We start from the raw sequence: 22,893 nt of genomic DNA, 5'->3' as shown, positions 1-22,893 counted from the left end.
TCAGCGCTGCCCTGATTCAAGAAAAAGAAATCGATGGCAAGCTGAAACAGATCCTAGTCTATTTCGCATCGGAAGCACTATCAGGTTCAAGGCTATTCTATTCGGAGCTAGAGAAAATAGCGTATGTAGTGGTTATGGCAGCGCGCAAGCTGCGACATTATTTTGAGGGCCATAGAATCATGGCAGTCACAAGCCAACCTCTACAAGATATCTTTACAAATAGAGAAGCTTCGAGGAGGATCACTAAATAGGCATCAGAGTTGTCAGAATATGTTGTGGACTTCGAGAAAAGAAGTGCCATAAAATAACAAGTCCTGGCGGATTTCATTGTAGACTAGATGTGTCCATGTGCCAGCCAAGACGAGGTCAAGACTCCATGGGTTAAACACTGTGACGGTGCCTGGTGTGACAGAGGGGCTGGAATCTCGGCTATTGTAACTTCGCCATCGGGCGTCAAGATGAGATATGTTGTGAGGATCAGCTTCGCAAGTGATGCGAGGTCTACAAACAACACCACAGAATACGAAGCACTGCTCATGGGACTAAGGAAAATGAAGGCCCTAGGTCAACAAGTGTTCATAATAAAGACAGACTCTAAAGTAATTAAAGAGCACATAGAAAAGAATAGCGAGGCTAGAGAGCCGGAGCTAGTCAAGTATCTTGCACCAGTAAGAGCAATGGAAAAGCATTTCAAAGGTTTCACTGTACAACACATCCTGAGGGCGGAGAATGATGAGGCAAACACACTTGCGAAAGCAGCAGCACAAAGTCAGCCTATGCCCCCCCCTCCTCCGACATGTTCTACGAAATCATTCAAACACCATCGACAAAAGAGTCAGCCTCGAAAATAATAAACGCAATTGAAAGCTTTGACTGGAGAGCCAAAATAATGGCTTACATGAGAGGTTACTTTGAGCCTTACGATGAGGTTGAGCTAATTAGACTAAAACAAAAGGCTAGGGGCTACATGATAATTGATGGAGAATTATACAAGTCAAGAATATCAACCCCTTGTCTTTGGTGCATAGACACAGAAAGCGAGAAAGAGCTACTAGATGAAATTCACAAAGGTTTTTGCACGTCGCATATACGATCCAAAGCCTTGGTAAGTAAAGCACTAAGGCAAGGATTCTATTGGCCCACCGCAATTCATGATGCACAAAGCCTCATACGAAGCTGCGAAGCCTGTCAAAAGACGGCAAACCAACAGAATGCACCATCGCTGCCAATACAACTTATCCCACCAACCTGGCCTCTACAAAGATGGGGTATGGACCTAGTAGGCCCGCTCCCAACAGCTCAAGGCAATTGCAAGTTTGTTGTAGTAGCAGTTGACTACTTTACGAAATGGATCGAGGCTAAGCCGCTGGCAAACATAACCTCAAGCTTAGTCCAAAAATTCTTTTGGCAGAACATCATCTGTAGATTCGGAGTACCCAGGGAACTAACTGTGGACAACGCCAAGCAATTTGACTGCTATGATTTCAAGGAGCTTTGTGATAGCATTGGTACAAAGGTAAAGTTTGCCTCAGTGTATCATCCCCAATCAAATAGGACGGTGGAAAGAGCAAATGGCCTAATCTTCTCAGCCATCAAGAAATGCCTCTTCAATCAAAAGAAAGGAAAGTGGGTGGATGAGCTCCCAAGGGTAATCTGGTCCCACAACACCACAGCATCTCGAGCAATAGGCTTCACACCCTTTTGACTGTTGTTTGGCTCCGAGGCAATGACACCAGAGGAAATCAAAAATAATAGTTTGAGAGTGTTGCAGACCGAGGTTAACCCAGATGATATAAAAATTGAAAAAGATATGATAGAGCTTGAGATATTGCAAGCCGCAGAAAACATTGATAAGTACCAGCAAGAAACAAGGAGGTGGAGAAACAAAAAAGTGGTACACAAGGAAATCAAAGTGGGTGACCTTGTCATCAAGAGGAAGAAAAATTGGGAGAACCTGGGGAAACTACAGGAAGCTTGGGAAGGGCCATACATTGTCACACGAAATAATAGGCTAGGGTCTTTTCATCTTGCGGACCAACTTGGCACGGAGCTGCCACACTCATGGAACGTCGATAGCTTGCGTAAGTACTACCCTTAACATTTTGTTCAAACTACCCTCGGCTTCTGAAGGTATAAACAACGTCAAGGGTAACAAATTTACTCATTACACTTTACATTTTCGCATTTGGACTACACTCTTTTCCTTGCTAGGGGGGCTCCTTTCTGAAGGCAAGATTTTTAACGAGGCAGATCCTTATAAAATTTCCACTATTCAATGAAATGAAGTTCCCCTTATGATCTTTCTCTTAGATGCAACAACAAGTTGCCTAACGTCGCGTTTCTACATGATGAAAAACTTGCATTTCTGCACAAGTCTCGAAGCAACAACAAAGTTGCATAACCTCACGTTTCTACGCGATGAAAAACTTGCGTTTCTATACAAGTCTTGAAGCAACAACAAGTTGCATAACCTCGTGTTTCTGCACGATGAAAAACTTGCATTTTTGCGCAAGATATGTTAAAGTAGCAAGAAGCTGCATAGCCTAGCATTGAATGCGCACTATATGCGTAGAAACTTATATTTTCACTCAAGGGTCATGGCGACTAGGCCCAAACTTGCAAGTCAGAAAATAGAGAGGCGGCAATAAGCAACCAAAGGCTGCGGTAACACTCAGACTGAGCTATGCTCAATCTAAACCCCCTCCGCGTGAAAGGACAAAACGGGGGGTGACGTTTTTCAACTGAAAAATTCATTTTGTCCTTTTGCACGAAGGCTGCCTCGGCCAAAAACTTCGCAGCAGGGTAGGAAGGGTGACGTTTTTTCCAAAAAGGCATCATTGCTCCCTATTTTCTCAGGTCCTAGCCTCAGTCCCAACTATGATTTACGGCAGCTCACTTCCAACTTTCCAAAAGTGCATGTTAAGCCACAAATAAACCTCGTAGTGTAAGCCACGAAGTCGGTAAAACCAACACAGATTCATAACCTTGTAAAATTTCATGGTTCAAGCAACTAAGGGTTGCGATATCAACCAAACTGTCATTGCATTTTTAAGTCAACAAAACTTGAAAACAAGTTTTCCGTTGACTTATCTTGAAGATAATCAAGATTCACCTAACTTCACTCACGCAAAAGATGATAAGGGCGAGGGTGACGTTTTTTCGGAAAAAATAAAGTTTGCTACTCTTGTCTTTTGCAGTCTATTCATAAAAACAAGATCTTCGGCAGCAGTATCTAAGCCTAGTCTCTTTCGTGGGAAAGAATGAAAAGGGGGGGTGATGTTTTTTGGTGAACAAAAATCATTTTCATCCTCTTTTTGTGAAGAAACAACCCAGAGTAAGACCTACGAGCGTAGAGCAGGAGGATGACGTTTTCAAAAAGAACGAACAGCACTCGCTGCTTTATGCTACACTTTCGTTGCCAAGCAAGTGAATTCACTCAAACCAAAAATGTTGAGACAAAAAGAGATTCGCGAGGGTACGAACGCTAAAGGTAACCAGCCTCGAGCACTTAAGTTCCGGCCGAGCAACAAATATTTACAAATTGGCCCGCAAAAGCAACTAACCAAGTATCAAATTTATCAACAACGTCCCAAACCACAGACACAAATTCCTAGGTAGCCTCAACAGTCACTGCCCTCCTTGATCAGCATCATCGTTCCCGCTCCCACCTTCGCCTTTCGCTTCCTCCGCCTTGGTTTGCGGACATATAAAGAACAACGTCAGGTGATAAAAAAACCAAGCCAAAGAAATACAAAATTATGTGAACTCCAACCTGCACAAGCCGCTCCTGAGCAACCAGCCTTGTGTATTCTCGCCCGGAGGTAGCCCAAAGCTATTTGTAAAAATTCATCTTTGTAGCCCTCACGTTTTTTGACTTCTCCCTTGCGCCAAGTTCGGAGCCCAAGGGGAACTTGTGGGAGCGAGCCGCAAGCATCAAGAAATGAGAGCACCTATTCTCTTCAAGAAGCTGGAACACGCTATCAAGGCAAAACGAAGCAGCAAAGTCTCTAATGCCGGTTATAACCTCGGGCAAGCCTTTGAACTGGTCATCCATCCAATCAAACATTGCCTTAGCATATTCACCACTTGGAAATGGAAGAGGCTCTACACCAAACTCCAAAAGAGCAGATTTGTATCCTTCATAAATCTCGGCAAATATTTTCTTAAGAGTCTGCTCCGCCTCCTCAATGAAAGGTCTTCTGCTCCTAAAGCTTTTTGCCGAGGATATGAATGGCTTGTTCATCCTTTTCTACTGTGTTTCGGAGTTTCTCCAAAACACCATGATTTTCCTCAGCGTTGTTCTCTAGCTTCTCAACTTGTTGGACGAGCTCGCTGCAAGTGTTCATGAGCAACACATTGTTTCTTTTAAGATCGGAGTTCGACTCAGAAAGCTCATCCTTTAAGCCACATAAAATCTTATTTTCTTCTTCAAGCCTTGCAACTCTAGCCTCGAGTTGCATCATCTTTGTGCTCTCAACAAGCATGTTCTTCTCCTTCACCGCCAGCTTGTTCATAGTGACCTTGCCAAGAATAACAGAATGCAAAATCAAAACATCAAAAATGAAAAAACTAAAATAACGAAAAAGATAAGAAACAAAATAGCGGGTGTCGAACAAAGTACCTTATACCCGAGGGTGGCTTACGACCTAGCTAAGCCGCTTGGCTCAAAATGCATAACTGATTTTTCATACTCTATCAATAGAAAGGCATTTCAAGAAATAGCAAAGCGGAGATTAAGTATAAAAAAAACCAAGCTAAGAACCGAGCACTTACTCTCAGGATTAAAAGATTTGTCCTCGTCATCATCCTCAGTAGGAGCCTTGGACTTCCCAGAACCTCGAGCAGGAGCCTCCTTTCCATCCGCCTCACCGCCATCCCCCTCCAACCTCTTAAAAACCTCCCTGGCCACTTTATCAACAGCACACATCCCATCCTTATCTCCCCACAACAAAGGTAAGTTGTAGGGATTATCGTCCTCACCTGACCCCGGCACATGTATGGACACTAGCTCCTCTCTAAGATTGGTGCCAAAGGCCTCATTATAGCTTTCCAAGGATGGAGGCAACTGAGAACCTGCAGCACAAGGTTTTACTCTAAACATTGGAGGATGTTCCCTGTATATCCCCCTAGCTGCACCAATGGTTTTTTCGAACTCCATCAGAAATTTCAAAGAGGCACCACTGCAATCAAAAAATCTCAGCCTAGGCAAATGCATAGTGACATGTTTACCTGGCTTCATTGTCTCCGAAGTAGACACCTCAATCTCTTCAGTGGTCTCTACGATCACTTCCCTTGGAGGGTTGGCCTCGGGGTGCAGAGGGGGCACAGCAAACTTGGTCTGAGCTTCCTTTGGAGGGGCGCTAGCCTCGAGGACCGAGAAAGGGACCAAAGATAAGTCCACATCCAGAATAACATCATCATCATCATCAATGGCCTTGCCGATGCGAGACTTTTCCATGGACTTCTTCACTTTCATACCGGCAAGTGCGCTGGCAGCCTCGACCCCGAATTTGGTCGCAACCGGAACAACTTTGGAGGCAGGGGGTGCGGAAGATTTTGCAGCCTCACCCGAACAGCCTTGTCCAAGTTTTTCTTTCTTCTTTTGAGCCTCGAGGTTGGAGGTCTTTAGCATCGCTTCGTAGCCTCAAGCATGACACTCGCTTGGCTATCATCCTTCTTTGAGGCCACTGCCGTGGCCTTAGGAGCTGTGCTCTCAGCTTTCCTCCTTTCCCCTACCACCGCCACCAATCTACTCCAAGCCTATCGTGCTGGCCTCTCACATTCGCTTCGAAACCTTATGAGGTTTCGGGCGAGGCGCAACCTCGACTCCAAGTTCCACAAAAACACAGTTAACTCGGAGCTCATGTCCAACGATCCTCCGAGCGGATGAAAGCTTACTTTCCGTGCATGGACCAATAAAATCTATGGCGTGTCTCTCAACATCCTCTGCAAAGAGACCGGGGTTGGCACCCTCAGGCAGCTCCACTCCGAAACAAGGGTAAGGGAGCGGGCTAGTGCTCCACGGGACCTCCTTTGGCACAATCTCCAGTGGACTCCACCCATCGGAAAGGGGTCAGATGTTAGCTACCAAAAACTCTTCAACAAGATCCCTCGAAGATCGACTTTGAGGCTATGAAGAAAGTGTTCTCGCACTCCTTGACAACATTGGACCTCGTAAATGCAGGAGTAGTAGAGATGTCCATAGGTCCCAAGGAAGCACAGAAAGGATAGAAAGATCGGCTGATACCAGACGCATCAGCCATGTCAACCTTAATATAGAACCAGTAGCTTAGCCAATCATCATCCCATCTATTCTTCTGTGCATAAGAAAGCTCAACCCTTGTGACTTTTTGCTTCTCATTTTTTCTCCGAATCGTGAAGTTACAGCACCCAAACTGTGTCTCGAAGGTACCTTCTTCATCGTCAAATGTAACTCTCTTCCGCTGGATGTGGAGTTTGAACAACATCGCAAACCCATCAACGTCGATGTGACCACCGAACGTACGCTGCACCGAATAGAACTTGGAGAGAGCAACAAATGCATTTGGAGTGAGATGTTGAAGCCTTGCCCTGTATCAGTCCAAAATCTTATGCAAATCCTTGTCACACGGAAATCTCAATCCGGCATTAAAAAAATCCTTAAACATAATAGCCTCGCCTACCCTAGGCGCCAGCACAATTTCATCACCAGGTGCCCTGGCAACACCCTCTGGGAAGTAACCCTTGTCGACATAAAACTTTATCATGCTCTTAGAAACTAAGGACTTCCCAAACCGCATAGTGGGAACATATACTTCCTTGCCTGGCATCAGCTCTGACGGGTCGGCCTCGACGCTAGAAAGATCCTCATCACTATCAGCACCAGCCTCAGAGTCACCGCTACCCGTGGTACCCTCGTCACCGTAGGTTAACTTCACGGTGTCCTCAACAGCCTTGCCCAGATCCAGGTCTTCCTCAGCCTCGTTGTGAAGCCAAGATTGCTCAGCAAACTCCTCTGGTGTCATGGGCCTTGTAGTTTGCATAATATGAGCCAGCTGTAAGGCAACAAAACATCATCTCAGAAATAAAAACAAGGCAAAAACTCACACCAAAAGAGAGATGCAAATAACATCATTACCTTCGAGATCTTCAAGGCCAAGGACAACAGCATACAACACATGAATCTCAAAGCACAAAAGCAGCAAGCGAAGTAGGAGTGCAAAGGTTTGAGCCGCGAGGGGAAAAATGAAAGTGACCCGCACCACCCCTTTTATAGGCGCGGTAAAAGGCGCGAAACAGCGCCTGGAACCTCAAGCTGAATATGAAAAGTCATCTTATAGGAAATCAACACGTAAGACCAAAAAGGTAATCGTTGGCTTGTTTCTAACCGACGCTCAAGGGTGACATTTTTTGGGAGAAGATCCTTAAGTCACGGGTTCAGTCGTTGGTGTCGAGCCTCGCCCATGAGGGGCTACTATTGGGGATCACCCAAAAATATAGGCACCTCGAGGTCGTTATGTTAACATGTTTCACGTAGCCCCGCAAAATAAGTAGCTTCGGGCGAGGGTCCCTAACCGCGAGGGACAAATCTGGCGTGAAAGAGTAGTTATAGCCTCGTTGCGCTGCTAAGAGCTCTGCCTCAAAGCTAAGAGACAATCGTCGATCACCACACAATAACTAAGCTTGCCCTCGAATGCTCGAAGCTAACCCCGAGCACCGAGTTGTTTGTTGTCTTGTGCAGGGTTGTTGAAACAAGGATCAGGGCATACAGTTGGCGCCTCTCTGGTGCGAATTTAGGACAGTCTCAAAGCTCGAGGTTAAAATGGCTTTCGGGTCCGAGGTTAAAAGTGTGAAGGACTTGGAAACGTGAAGGCGTGATTCGCAGAATCGCTTGAGAGCGCGATTCACGGGGCTGATTGGAGGTGTGAGAAGCATGACTTGCCGGAGGAGACCAAGTCGTACAAGTAATCTCTAAAAGACCTTCATGTATGGCATATTCTAGGAATGTAGTCATTGAATAAGGGCAATTGTGGAATGTAAAGTATCCTCCGAGACACTATAAAAGGGGAGCCCTACCCTGATGTAAACGTATGCTCATTTTCTCGAGTTGAACCACGAGTGCTTCCCAACATTGTCATGTGTTAGTCTCCCTCAGACTTATTTCCCAACACACTGGTAGTTGACCCACAATGTCAATGCCCCACCTTGCAAATTGCCAAACCGGTGGAAGCAGTTGTATTTCATATGATGAAGTCTTGTTGTAGTTTGCATGTTTTTGGCAATTGTCACACTTCCACACTATTTCTTTGGCATCTATAATTGCTATTAGCCAGTAAAATCCTTGACAAAAAGCTTTGCTCACCAATTTCCTAGTGCCAATGTGCAAAGAGCACATTCTTGAGTGTATTTCTTGCAACAAGTTCTTTCCTTCCTCTGTGGATACACACTTTAACAACGGCGAGCATACTCCTCTTTTATATAACCCTTCCCCCTTTATCAAATAACTTCTTGCCCTCAAGGCCATTATTTTACTACCTGCTTCACTCTCTGGCTCATAATAACCTCACAAAAATGTGATTATGGGTGCTTGCCAATCTTCGCTTGTGATAGCATTCACAAGTTTTACTAGGGCTTCATCGCAATCTATGGATTTGTACTTCGCCACTTCGTAGAACACATCTGGTGGCAATGGCTCTTTTATTGCTGCTTTCATTGCTAGCTCATTTGCTTCACCGTTCATTTCTCTTGGTATTCTTTTGACTGTGAAACCGAAGAAGTATTTTTCCATTAATCTCACTATTTTCAAGTACTTTGTCATCTCTAGATTTTTTGCTTTGTATGATTTCCCAGTTTGGTTTGCTATAAGCTCGGAGTCTGTTCTAATTATAAGTCTCCTAGCCCCCAGTGCTCTTGCCTTGTGAAGTCCCAACAACAATCCCTCATACTTCTTAACATTATTTGTGTGTCCTGCGAAGCTCAAGCGCATGACATACCTCAACTTGATTCCTAAAGGCGACAACAATACGGCTGATGCTGCCACTCCATCACAATATGCCCCATCATAGTACATTTTCCAAGGTTTCTCTTGTGGCTCTACATTTTCTTTGTACTCATCAGACGGAGTCCAATCTGCCACGAAGTCAGCTAAAACTTGCAATTTGATTGCAAACCGCGAAGTGAAGTTCACTGCATACTGTGACAACTCAGTTGCCCACTTCTCAATTCTGCCAGAAGATTCTTTGTTTTCAAACATGTCTCTCAAAGCGAAAGAGCTTGGCACAATGATTGTATAGCTCTGAAAATAATGTTTTAGCTTCCTACAAGCCATCACGACTGCATAAGCCATTTTCTCCATCTCAGAATAAAACCTCTTCGTGCCCACCAAAGCCTCAGAAACAAAGTACACTGGTAACTACTTCATGTTACCATCAACCTCTCTTTCTTCTACTAACACCGCACTCAACGCTAGATTGGACGCTGTGATGTACAATAACAACTTCGCCTTTTCTTCTAGGCTTGTAAAAACTACCATGTTTTTTAGGTGCGCTTTCAACTCATCGAATGCTTTCTACTCTTGAGCCCCCCAAATGAATTTGTTCTTCGCTGCTAGTAGTTTGAAGAAAGAAAAACTTCTTGCTGCTAACTTCGAAATAAAATGTCCCAAAGCTGCAATTCTTCCTATTAATTTCTGGATATCTCTTTTTGTTCTTGGCTGCTTCATTTTTCTGATCGCCTCAATTTTCTCGGGATTTGCCTGTGTGCCAGACTTTGACACCATGCAGCCTAACAACTTTCCCTTCTTTATCCCGAAGACACACTTCTTTGGATTAAGCTTGAGACCATACTTTCTCAAATTTGCAAAAGTTTCACATAAGTCTGCGATGTGGTCTTCTTTCTTTTTACTTTGCACAATGACATCATCAACATACGCAGAGACATTTCTTCTCAATTGAGGGCTCAGCACTATTTGAATCATTCTATTGAATGTTGGTTCGGCATTGCGAAGTCCTTCCAGCATTCTCACAAAACCGAATACTCCAAATGGTGTAATGAAGCTCGTTTTTTCTTCGCCAATTTTTCTCATCCAAATCTTATGATACCCAGAGAAACAATCAAGTAAAGACATTATTTCGCAGCCTGCTGCAGAGTCTACTAGTATATGTATTCTTGGAAAGGGGTAGTCATCTTTAGGACACGCCTCGTTCAACAATATGAAATCTATGCACATTTTCCAATCTTCATTCTTCTTCGGGACCATGACAATGTTGGAAAGCCAGGGAGTGTAATGCACTTCGTGTATTACTCTGGCATCTAACAGCTTCTAGACTTCGCTTTGCACCGCTAAAGTTTTCTCTGGGGATAACACCCTCAATTTCTATCTTCGCGGTGGCATTTTTGGATCCGTTTCAAACTTGTGCTTGATTACACTTTGCAGGACACCTTGCAAATCTTTTTGGCTCCATGCAAACACATTTTGGTTATTTCTGAGGCAAGTTATTAAGTGTTGTTCTTCTACTTCGGATAAGTCTCTTGCTATGATGACTGTCTTGTCCAAAACATCTTTGCACAGTTGTACTCTTTTGGTATGTTCAATGGGACGAACTCTTTCTTTGTCTTCTGATTTCTCATCTTGCTCTTTGAACTTTATCTCCTCTTCTTCCTCTTCTATCATGTGTACTAGTTTCTGATATGTCCCAGTATTGTGCTCTCTTTTCCTGGCATCCTCCTGATCTCCGTACATAGTGAGTACTCCGTTATATGTAGGAATTTTCGTGCATAAAAATGGCATGTTAATCACAGCTGCAAACTTGTTGATGACTCCTCTGCCAAAAATCGCTAGGTAGGAATATGGGATGCCAATCACGTCAAAATTAATCATTTCAGAGCTCACATTCATTTTGATCATTCCACGAGCCTCCATTCTTTTGTTTTTGAAGCCATACAACGACTTCATAGTTGTTTTCAATTGAGTGTCTTTGAAACCCATCCTTCTGAATAGATTGTAAGTTATGACATTAGCTGAACTCCCATTATCTACCAAGATTCCACCCACATTGTTTCCCAATAAATGTTTTGCGTTCTTGCCCATGATGGCTCTGATTACCAGCAGATCTTTGTGAGGGAACTTGTTCAACTTCATGTCTGCTTCTGTGAATATTATTGATATGTGAGACCACTTCGATCAAAATGCCTGACCTGAAGAGACTTGACTGACTTCACGTATGGGATCTTTTTTCTACCTTTTGCTTTCAAACACTAGGAAGTTGCAGCCCCCTCTAATTGCATTGATCACATTTACTCTATGGCCCAAATGATCTTGTTCCTTGATAGGGTGTTGTTGCGAAGGCATTTGTTGGGGTGGATCTACCTTAGGTGGCTGCGGTATATTGTAATTTTGATGCTGAACTGGGATATGCAGTCTCATTTGACTGTACTATGGAGGAGGTGGATAAAACCCTTGTGTGAAGTAATTTGGTTGTTACTTTGAGTGCCAATTTGGTGTAGAGCTGTAAGCAGCTAACTGAAAGGTGGACGAAGTGTGGTTCACTAACTCCGCCTGTTCTTCTAGCTCTCTTTGCTTTGCGGCCTCTTTTTCCCTTGCCTCTAGTGCTACTCTACACTCATTTGTCCAATGACCTTTGTTTTTCCCGTGCAACCAACAGTATGGTATTTTGTTTACTGCGGATCCTCTTCCTAAGTGGCCCCCTCTTGAACTCGTACGACCCCCCTCCCTCGGCCCCTCTCATTCTAGCGAACTAATATGAAGAATTTTGGAAGTTAGGCTGCGTAGAAACGTTATTAACAGTGTTTTCTCGCTGCTAAAAATTTGGCTTCGTTGGGTACGCTTGGATTTTTGGCTATTCAACTATTGCGGCTGCCAATTTTGTTTCGGTTTGTCATTTCTCATTCGTGCATTGTATTCATCTTTTCTCCTCTGTCTTCTTCTATCAAACTTGTAGTACTCTTGCATTATGTCAAAGAGTTGCTTTTCGGACTTACGCCTTTGTTTGTCCAAGTACTCTCCACAGGGCCCCAACCTTAGCCCTCTAATACCAGCATGAATCACTGTGTTTTCTGGTACCTGAGGCGCTTTCACTCTCGCCTTCACAAACCTTCTCATGTACTCTTGCAAAGATTCCTTTTCTCCTTTCTTGATGTTATGGAGATCACCCGAAGTGTACTCTTGAGGCTGAAATCCTTGAAAATTGTCAAACAACTTGTCCCGAAGTTGATCCCATGAAGAATACTCCCTTTTGGCAACGATGCGTACCATTGCTGAGCTGAGCCTTTGAGCGCCATCACTAGTGCTTTGGCTTTTGCACAATCATTTCCACCTCCCGAAGAAATTGCAGCATTGTACCTCAAGACAAAGTGCCTTGGGTTTGACTCCCCATCGTACTCTGGCATCGACACTAGCACCCTAAATCTTGGAGGCCAGTCTGCCAACTCCAGTTTGATTGTTAGAGGTGAAACTGGCTTCAGCTTGTAAGGTTATGCAATTCCCTTCTTCTGCTGCCACTGCGGTGTACATTCCGCCAAACGCCTCAAGACTCGAATCATCTTTCCAATATTCTTCGCTGTCACCTTGACTCTCTTCAACTTGAATTGGGTTGTTATCATTTTGCGCCTACAAAGAGTTGATCTGTGCCTGCAATACATTTATTTGCTCTTGCAGCTGTGCTGTTCTTTGCCTTACAGTATCCTGCATTTTCTCTTTCTACAACTGTTCTAGCACTTTTCTCTTTTTCACAACTTCTTTTAACATAGTTTGGTATTTGAGTTTTTCTCCCTCCGGGTTACCTTGCCTTTTGCCTTCGCTATGCCTGCCTTGGCTTGTGCTCTTGTTTGGACATTGGACATGGACTGTGCATCTCGGAACATCTTCAACAATCTTGCTTCGATTCACTCGAGAGTAGCCAAGTCTTCGTCTTCCACTCCCACATCGGTCAAGTCAACTTGAAACTGGCCATCAGCGATGTCTTCAGCTTCAACTTCGTCTTCACTTTGTCTTTGCACCCTCCTTGGACTTGGCACGATGTCCAGAGGGTTCGCTGCTGCTGTCGATGGGTCATCAGCAGCATTCTGTGGATTGGTATTTTTTGCTTTCTTGGTCGGTGCCATCGCGGTTACAAGAACAAAACACGGTGGGCGCCAAAACTGTTGGGGTAGAAAACTGTCCTCGAAGAGGGGCCAACTAGTTTCTAAATGGAAAGAACAAGAAGGGTGAAAAACTGAGAAAGACTTCGAGAGAGCTTAATAGAACTCCCCCTCCGTCCAGAACATGTTCTTTTGCATTCCTCTCGGTCTTATTTTATAGGAACGTAATTTTTACACTTTACAACCCATCGTCCTCCTTTATCACTTTATGCGAAGCATACCCAAGGGTATTACAGTAACATTATGCCACTTTTGCCACACTCTTTTGCAACTCATCACTTTATAGCTGGACTTGTGTGGGCCAGCATGACGAAGACGTCATCACCACTTCGCTGGTTGCTGAAATTGCGAGTAGCCTCCCGGGTCTCCATCACCAGCTGACGACTTCACTGCCCTCGCTCCACCCTAGCTCATGAGTCCCACTCGAGCCCAAAGTCCTTTCGCTGCCTTGACCGGTCACTGAGATGGCGAAGTCATTCCTCCACACCAGCTCTTCGTTCCTGCACATGATAAACCACAACACTTCTCCACAAACCCGTTACGTTAGCCCATTGCAAAATCTCGAAATGAGGGAGGGGGTGCTGTGCGAAGTCCTCTTCCCCAACAGGGTCACGCTCGGCAACCCGACCAGGAGGCGGGACGCTGGCGTGTTACTGTAGTAGTAAGCACGTTCGTCTTCGTCCCCATCGTCGACCGCCGGTCGTCGGACACAGCTGCTGAAGACGCCAGTGACGGTGAGCACGCGCATGAGGAGGCGCAGGAAGGGGAGCTTGGAGGGTCGGAGCGTGGCCCTGGTGGCTATCTGGGCGAGCATGGCGGTGCCGCCGTGGTGGTGGATAGCGTCGGCAATGCGGAGGTCCAGTGCGGCTTTGAGGGCCATGGACTTGACGTAGCCGAAGGTGTGGTGCCAGAGCTCGAGCTGGGCATCCAACAATGACTGCTTATCGTCAGTGCTGCCCTGCTGGACCTCAGCGGCGGCGGCCGGATTTGTGGTGTGCAGCATCGGAGGACTTCTGCTTGGCTTGATTTATCTGCTCTGGGGTGGCTTATGGGTTGGCAGGGCACACCATGTGCAATGCAAAATACATCTCTTTAGATAGGCGTAGCTTAGGAGTTAGATATTTTGAAGAACTTGTATCTACAAGGTGGCGAGAAATAATTCCGAATCCTCTAAAGCTATCTCGTGCTGAATCAATTCTTACTCCTACACAATGTCCACCGCTTTTGATTGCCATTTCGAGCTAGCATTATTTATTGGAAATATGCGTTTACATCTACTAGATTTAAACATAAAGCATATTATGTAAACCATTGCTACTGCTATGTAACCTAATTCTAATTTTAAACGGACAGACGTAACTGTAACAAGTAAACGGTATGTAAAAGCAGTGTACGCAAAGGAAGTGTAACCATATATAACATCATGTAACCCATGACAGAATGTAACCACTCTGGATTTTGCGTAACCCACAACTGTAAGAAACCAATCTATGGACTTACATATTAGCGCTTCGTCCTCGTGTAGAATCGCTGAAGGGTTACGCAATGCAATGCAGATCGAAGATGTGGCAGCGCAAAATGTAGTCGATCGATTCGAGCGGTCGCATAGTTGCGCTACCCAGAAACCTTACTGGCGTCCCTCGTGTAGGCTTCTTGACAACAACAACTCGGAGATACTGCTCACCCTCCTCCTCGGTGCACGCCAAGAAGAAGATACGGCGAGATTCAGCAACTCGGTACCACAACACAAATCACAAACAACAGAGAAGGAGTTCCTGGGTTTTTTACGTGTATTGTTCCTGGACGTCTCCAGGACTTCTTATAGAGGAGACGACAGCCCTCTGCTGACTGTTTCCACTATAAAATGTCCCCGCTTTGCTCAATTAATTTAGGATTAATGCATTGACTGTGTGCTTATCACCTCTAATGACAGTTGTTAAAGGTTACACACAAATGGCAAAAGGTTTACATAAACTTGCTTGGTTGCTCGCTGCATTGCAAGTCACAAGTCACACGGTTGGTTAACGAATACGCGCGCGCGTTGTGTAACCCAAGCCTCATTCTCTTCTTTAGTTACGAATTCAGAAAAGTGAGAGATTCACCAACTCAAATTTATGGGACTGTTGAATGGCATACGCTCTTACTTTGGGATTCCCTCCATCGGCCTTCCAGGATCGTTGCCGGCATAGCCTAATAATTCAGTAATATGAACATAGCCGGAGCACCGTCGTCGATAGAAATTAGATGGGGAGGTCTACCCTGCCGGCAAGTACAGCCATGGAAGCATATCACAATCACATCACATGATCAGAATGATCGGCGATTAATGGACCATCACGTGCGCCAATGCAGGGATGAGGAACGTGTGTGGGAGAAGCAGCCAGCAGAGGCAATGCAGCGAGCGAGCGTGTGCTGATCGATCGCTTTCAGATCGAGATGGCTGGAACCTGGAACCTTGCAATTGCAACGCAGCAGCCGAAAGCGATAAATGCAGCGAGCGTGCTGATGCACATCTTGTCCCCGTGCCCATGCAGCTTCTTGCTTGCCTGGGCGGCTGTGCGTGCCCATGTCGACGGCCGACACCGTCCTCGTGTGCGCGCATGGATGGAGCGATGACAGCCGCACAGAAATTAATTGATGTCAGAAACCGGAGAGGCCCAGTATAGAGGCGGAACCACATTGGATATCGGGTGGGCCAGTTTCCGTTTAGGTGCAGATTGGGAAACCTGAGCCCAATACTGTGAGGGGATCGCAGCCCAGTCTCGCTGGGTTGGCCCAGGAATTCATTCGTGTAGTGCTAAAAAAATGAATTCATTCGTGCAATACTAAACGAAAGAGCTTTTTTGCGAAACAATAAATAAAAGAGTTGCTAAAAATTACAAAAATAAAATAAGACCATTTCCTATCTGGTCCAAAATATCATACTCTCACTGTTTCAAATTATAAGTTTCTTGGAGAGTCAAAGCATCTCAAGTTTAACCAAAATTTATACAATAAAGTACTAACATTCATGATACCAGATAAGTACCGTTAGTTTCTTCATTAAATATATTTTCATAGTATACCTATTAGGTGATATAAATCATTGTGATCCTCTCTATACTTAAGATGATTTGACTCTCCAAAAAAATTGAAATCACTTATAATTTCAAACGGAGGGAGTATCGTATAGGAGTACTACAAAAAATTTTAAATAGAATAAACGGAAAAGACGGCCATCGTTTCTCCCTGCAATAAATTTACAATCTAATTCTCCCCCTTTTTTCTTTTGTGAGGGGCCATACTCAATTTATTTGATTGATTTGCATTAGTTTGGAGTTTATTTTTCAAAAAAATTGCACAGGCACATATGCACGCACACATATTTACCTCTATAAATGCGCACAAGTTTATTCTATTGTAGGAATGCTTGTAATAGGTAATGCTTGTAGATTTTGATGTTGATGAAATCATTATAAACATCTCCCTAGATTCAGTCACATCCCATACCATTAAAAGAAATAGTTGCATTAACAATAGGAGGCCAAAGGTAGGGCTTGGTTCCTGATTTGCAGAAGGTGCTAAAAGATACTCCCTCTAAGACGTACACGCATATCAAGATTCAAACTTAGCAATCTTGCACCAATAATTTAACTATCAATTTTTTTATAATGTAAATTTTATATAGTTGGATCCATAATCAAATATACTCCACAATAATTGTAAATTTATAACCATAAACAATATAATATAATATAAATGAACGGTTTAAGTGTAATTTGGAAGATCATGCTAAGTCATTCCGTACTTTATAAACAAAAACGGAGGATGTTACTTGGTTCTCGTTTTGAGAAATATGACGTGTTAACTTACATAGATTTGGCTGTAAGCTTTAAATGAAAATATAGAATTCACCATCACACTATTAGTATTGCATCCTATTTTTTAAAGTTTTAACTTAGCATATTCTTGTACAAACTATTTTACACTTTTTTTGCATTACCGAACATTGGCTTTCTCTGCAGCCAAAAAGCAAAGATAAACGGTGGTCTTTCTTCCCTGCAATTTCCTCAATCGAAACTTAATAAAATAATAAAAGGAAAGTTAAAAGAAAGGAAGGGAAAAAAAAACGTCCTTTGCCAACCATCTGAGGGCGAATCGAGTCAATCGTCTCTTCCCCCAACCTCCACCGCAGCACCCGCCACTAGCGTCGCCTTGATCAGCACGATGGCGGGTGATCCGGCCGACGGCGGCGGCGCCGCCCACCCCGCGTCGGGGGGCAAGGGCTCCCGCTCGTCGACGCGGCACCGCCAGTTCCGCGACCGCGCGAAGAACCGCGTGGACGACCTCCAGGAGATGTTCTCCGGTCTCCAATCTGCGCGCAAGGAGAGCCGTTCCGCCGACGCCGCCGTCCTCGAGGAGCAGGTCCACCAGATGCTCCGCGAGTGGCGCGCCGAGCTCAGCGTCCCCTCCCCCGCCTCCTCCTTCCAGGCAAGCCCGCCGAACCCTAGCCCTCCTCACTTCCCCTTTCGTGTGCGGTAGATTGGTGCTGACTGGCTATCGTGGTGCGGCGCAGAACTCGCAGGGGAACAACAGGGAGGCCTCGGATCCGCCGTCCGAGACGCTGCGGCTGTTGCAGCTGGCGGTGGCCGAGGAGGAGGATGACGCCACAAGCAAGCTCGCAGTGCCCCGATCACCGCAGCAGGTGCCGGCTTTTCATCAGAACCAAGGGCACGGGCACGGGCAGGACGTCCAGATGCCCAATCTCGGTCAACAGGGTGAAGCTGTGGCTGGGGGCGCTGCCCCATTGCAGCAGCCTCTGGGTCAGGGAGTGCAGGGAGATTGTGGAGAAGTGGCAGCCGTTGCTAATGCGATGTTCAACGACCAGTTCAATGATCAGGTAGCGTATACATTTAAATGATAGAGTTGGAAATTGTTCTAATTTTCCTGATTAATCAGGGAAGGAGCTTACCCCTGATACTTCCATCTTTTTGCTGATGAATTGCTAAGTTTGTAGTCTTTCCAACTTCCAAGCATTTGAATTTTGTTGGATAGGGTGTAATTCTCTGTCACTTATGTAGTTGTTTTGTTGAAGCATTTCACTCTATAGGATATCTATATACATAGGATGCTCTCTTTTATTACTACTGAAATCATCACGATGAAAAAAAATGCTGACTGGAATTGTACGCATGTTCTGAAATTTCAATTTTGCACAAGCATTCATTAATTTTTTTCCTGTGGTTATGTTAAGTAGCAGGCTTTCTCTTTAATGGTATAGATTACTTATGAACTTTTTCCTTGTCTATTTTTCAATATTGCTTATTTTGCTGATCAATTTCAAAATTTGCTGTTGATTTGATATCCTGCCAGCATGGCATATGTCTTATGTTTCATTTGTAAATGTAATATCATGACTGGGCTCATTCGTCCAATTCTATGGTGGAGGACATAATACTACATGGTTTTATATCGATCACTTTTGTTAAGAATTAATTTGTATATGCTTTGTCCTTTGTAGACCAAAGTATATATCAGCATTCCAACTTCAGTCACCTTCAGATGCGAATAAGTGATGACTTTCTTTCAACTTGCATTGTCGATTTCTGGAGTGCTGTAGTTCAGTGTGCTAGCATAGACAAATATGTTGATGCATGTGAATAATGTGGTAGTAGTATTTTTACGCTTCGAAGAGCATAAGTCGTAACAGTACAATTCTTGTGTAGTTAAGCTAGTTGTAATTCGGAAATAATGATAGGCCCTAGAAGCACATGTTTAAGCCTTGCTGTGTGTCCCTGTAACTCTGTTGAAACCAGACTTGCTACATTTACTACTTGTCAAAAAATTTAGTCACCGATTAAATTTTTGTAAGCTCTAAGCTGTGCCTTTCCAATATGACAAAGGATCATATGCACATTTTACATTAGTGTCCATTTCCTTTTTTCTCAAACCGGTAGGAGAGCTGCCTGTCATTGTATTAAGTAGGAATTAAAGTACAAAGTTATGAACATGGACGCAAAAGGAGGAGAAAAGGAGCACAGAGAACACTAAGAGGGTAGAAACAGAGAAAAAAAAAACACAGAGAACACAGAGGAGCAGACAACAGCCATTCCATTCAGTTTCATTTGTTTGGTGCCTGTAGTGCCTGTTCATGTTAGTTTTACCATCTCTGTTAATAGCTTTAATGAGCTTTTATTTCTTATCTTTGGTTGCAGATGTACTATATAGACCATGAACTCAGTATTGACGATTTTCTTCAAGATGATGATTACAAAATAAATCTTCCTGGTTCTAATGAAGATCACTTCAATAACCTGCACGAGGTCGGTCCACTGGAAAATCAACAGTTCGACTTGCCATTAGATCTGCCACCTCATTCATATATTGATGCGAATAACTCTGAGCAAAATACTGGAGATGTCTTTGTCCATATGTCAGACTTGCTTACAACAATATGGCCATCACCCTCTCAGTATTTGGGGCCAAAATGTGCACTTTGGGACTGTGGTAGGCCAGTTGGAGGATCAGAAGACTCTGGAGATTACTGCAACCCTTACCATGCTGGATTGGCTCTGAATGATGATGGTCTTCTTGGGACAAGACCCGTGATGCGTCCAAGAGGTATTGATTTGAAAGATGGGCCTCTGTTTGCTGCTCTTATTGCAAAAGTACAAGGAAAGAATGTTGGTATTCCTGTGTGTGGAGGAGCTGCAACTTCCAAGTCTCCATGGAATGCCCCTGGTAAGTCTGGTTATATTAGTGCCGGCTTGTATGGTTAATGTTGATATTAGCAAATTATTGTGCTAACTGTTAGTTTTGTGCTGTTGTCGCAGAACTTTTCGATCTTTCTCTTCTGGAGGGTGAATCTCTTAGAGAATGGCTTTTCTTTGACACTCCAAGAAGGGCATTTGAGAGTGGCAACCGGAAGCAAAGGTCATTGCCAGATTACAGTGGTCGTGGTTGGCATGAATCAAGGAAGCAGTTGATGAAAGATTTCGCAGGTCTGAAGAGGTCCTATTACATGGACCCACAACCATCAAGCAGCCATGAGTGGCATCTTTTCGAGTATGAGATCAATTCTTCTGATGCTCTTGCCTTGTACCGTCTTGAATACAAGTCTTGTGACTCCAAAAAGAGTGCCAAATCAAAACTTGCCAGTAGTTCACTGAATGAAATCCAGCAGCAAATGGTCAGGCTGACCGCAGACAGTCCAGTGGAGAACAAACGGACTGCTAGGAGCAAGCCAAAGGCTAATCATAAGAATACCAATGCAAACGTTTTTGCACATGTTAACACCCCCAGTCAAGTCGATGCTCCAAATGCTTATCAAGCAGCGCCACAGGTGAACCAAATGACATTTCTAAATGAGAATGTCGTGTACGGACCTCATCTTCCACATTCTGAAAATGTCGTGTACGGACCTCATCTTCCCCATGGATACTCAGCTGAAGGAAGCAGTTTCTTTTGGAACCCAAGGGACGGGACTTGAAGATAGGCCATAATGTAGCTGCTCAACCATTTTATGGCACTTCTCAAGCGCAAACTAACAGCATGAGGGGCTAAACTGGGTGGCCCTTCACCTCTTCTAATTGTAATTGGTTGGTTCTGCCCGGATTTGGCTGGCCAGTGTGTTTGAAACGGTGATATACTTGCATTAACTGTGACTGTAAAATATAGTCTGGTGTCCTAGCTGCCAATCTGAGTGTAAGATAAATAGTCTGCTGTACCAGTAGCCGCTTGGGTTAATGTTTTTGGTCCCAAGTTTCTTCAAGCCGTTTCGAGTTTCGAATATGTGCCCGTTTGTGATTGTGGATTAGTTCGCTTTTCTTTGATTGCGTCTATTACGCACCACTGCTCTACGCCTCTACCCATGTAGTAACAAGCAGCCAACGGCCCCAAGAAGAGGATTGCATTTGCGTACCAGGGGTGCGGAAAGAAAAATATAAGTTGTCTGAATGTAGAGTTCAGAATAGTTACCAACCCGAATTGCAATTTAGTTGTCTGTATGTAGAGTTCAGAATGGTTACCAACCCCGAATTGCAAGGTCGCAGGCAAGGCAACCATCCTGAAACACGGCTAGCAAACAACTTACATTGCAATGAATTGCAAGGTCAACTTACATTGCAATTCCAATTGCAAGGTCGCAGCCTCGCAGGCAAGGCAAAGCTTCCATGTTCCTGAAACACGGCTGGCAGAATTTCTGAGTTAGGCCATCCTCGCCGCAGCTCGCAAACGGTCCTGCAGCATTAGCCATATGAAGAATTTTGCATTTCGGAGGTACTTTGCGCTGCAGATGCAGTTCCCCATATCTGATCTCGCGTCGTTCCTTCGAACGATCGAACTGCACCAGATAAGTCACTGGCGCTGCGTATATGCATCCAGGTGACGAAACCCGGCTTCTCCGATGATGCGTCGAGTTGAGTGTCGTGTGCAGGAGCTCCCATAGCTTCGCACATTCAGACGATCATGGTCAAGGTCACTGATCCGGCGATCATCTTCCAGAACGAGAGTAAAGCGGAGGGAACCATGCCGCCGGCGCGGTTTCACGGCAACAAACGAATCCGAATGGGAGAAGGAAAAAAAAAGACGCGTAACGGTGGTTGAACCTACCTCGGACGTCCGATCGGGACGCAATCCGACAGCCCTCCAAGTCCCAGTTGCAATTCCATTCCTCGTCCGTATAAATATAACTCCACCCGAAGGCTTCGATCAGCGTCGAGATGGCGTGCTCGCTCCTCCCCTCGGCGGCGCCATTCTTCCCGAGCCCGTCGTGCCGCCGCGTGCAGCCGCTTTCTCCGTGCGCCCGGCCGTTCCAGCCGTCGCCGCCGCCCTCCCGCGTCGTGCTGGTGCGGTGGACGCCGCCTCCTCCGGGCTGGTACAAGGTAAGCTTCGACGCCTCGGTCTACAACGACGGCTCGCGGCGGGCGAGCATCGGCGGCGCGATCCGCGACGGCGCCGGCCGCGTCGTCCTGGCGTACGCCGAGCAGACGGAGCACTCGACGGTCGGCATCGTCGAGGCGCGTGCCATGATCCGCGGGCTGCGGCTGGCGCTCGCGCTGGGCCTGCAGCGGGTGGTGGTCGAGGGCGACGACCTGGTACTGGTGCAGCTGCTGCGCGGCGAGGAGACGCAGACGCGCATCCCGGTGGCGATGCAAGAAGAGATCGTCGGGCTACTTCGGTGCTTCCCCGGGCGCGACGTCCGGCACATCTACAGGGAAGGGAATCAGGTGGCGCACACCCTCTGCCGGCAGGCGTACCACGGCCCCGGGGTGTGGGTAGGCGGCTGCAACCGGCTGCCGCCCGCCGTGTGGGAGAAGGCCGAAGAAGACAGGCGTGGCGTGGCGCACGAGCGCACGGTGCTCCGTGCAGGTTGAGATCGATGAGCTCCTCTTCACGGCTTGTTGGAGACCAAGTGACTAGCTAGCTGACAAAGACAAGAAGGGCGAAACAACGGTCAGCACTCAGCCGGTGGCGAGGAAGGCGAACGCATGGACGCGGAACACGGCAGCGGGGCTGTCCGGTGCAAGAAGGTATCATCTGAGCGCCACGCGCGCGACACGGCAGATGGATCAGTTGGACTCAGAACAAAGACGAAGGAGCTAGCGTGGAAGAAGAAGCCGGGCATGCAAGGCTCGGCGCGCGAAGATCGATGCTGCTGTGCTTTGGAAACTTTGTTTCAGTTCTCTTTGTGTTGAAGTACAAAGATGAAAGATGTATTGTCTCATGAATTTTGTACTGATCATGGTTGGCATTGCCAATGTACTTGTCGACGTCAAC

The 22,893-nt window shown here is 45.5% G+C and overlaps 3 protein-coding genes across 3 annotated transcripts in view; 2 read left to right on the top strand and 1 right to left on the bottom strand.

Annotated features, from left to right (window-relative positions):
- The window catches only part of LOC101764045 (O-methyltransferase ZRP4-like), a 55,156-nt gene extending 41,016 nt beyond the window's left edge, over positions 1-14,140 (bottom strand). Inside the window, exons 1-2 of the mRNA XM_012844482.1 lie at positions 13,761-14,140; positions 6,678-6,696 (exon numbers count right to left, since the gene is read on the bottom strand). Of these exons, the coding sequence (XP_012699936.1) occupies positions 6,678-6,696; positions 13,761-14,140 (399 nt within the window). The remainder of the gene's footprint in view (positions 1-6,677; positions 6,697-13,760) is intronic.
- A 3,109-nt stretch (positions 14,141-17,249) lies between these two features.
- On the top strand, positions 17,250-20,907 carry LOC101784680 (transcription factor VOZ1). The gene is made up of 4 exons (XM_004961444.2): positions 17,250-17,607; positions 17,693-18,016; positions 19,332-19,857; positions 19,950-20,907. The coding sequence occupies exons 1-4, from the start codon at positions 17,344-17,346 to the stop codon at positions 20,603-20,605; spliced, it is 1,770 nt and encodes a 589-aa protein (XP_004961501.1). The 5' UTR covers positions 17,250-17,343; the 3' UTR covers positions 20,606-20,907.
- A 929-nt stretch (positions 20,908-21,836) lies between these two features.
- On the top strand, positions 21,837-22,490 carry LOC101762429. Its single transcript, XM_004963599.1, has one exon. It carries the CDS (start codon positions 21,837-21,839, stop codon positions 22,488-22,490), a length of 654 nt encoding a protein of 217 aa, XP_004963656.1.
- Positions 22,491-22,893: the final 403 nt, after the last annotated feature.

This window comes from Setaria italica, chromosome III, assembly GCF_000263155.2.
Source record: "Setaria italica strain Yugu1 chromosome III, Setaria_italica_v2.0, whole genome shotgun sequence".
Taxonomy (NCBI): domain Eukaryota; kingdom Viridiplantae; phylum Streptophyta; class Magnoliopsida; order Poales; family Poaceae; genus Setaria; species Setaria italica.
The sequence above is the reverse complement of the archived record's forward strand: the minus strand, read 5'-3'. Positions and strand labels throughout refer to the sequence as shown.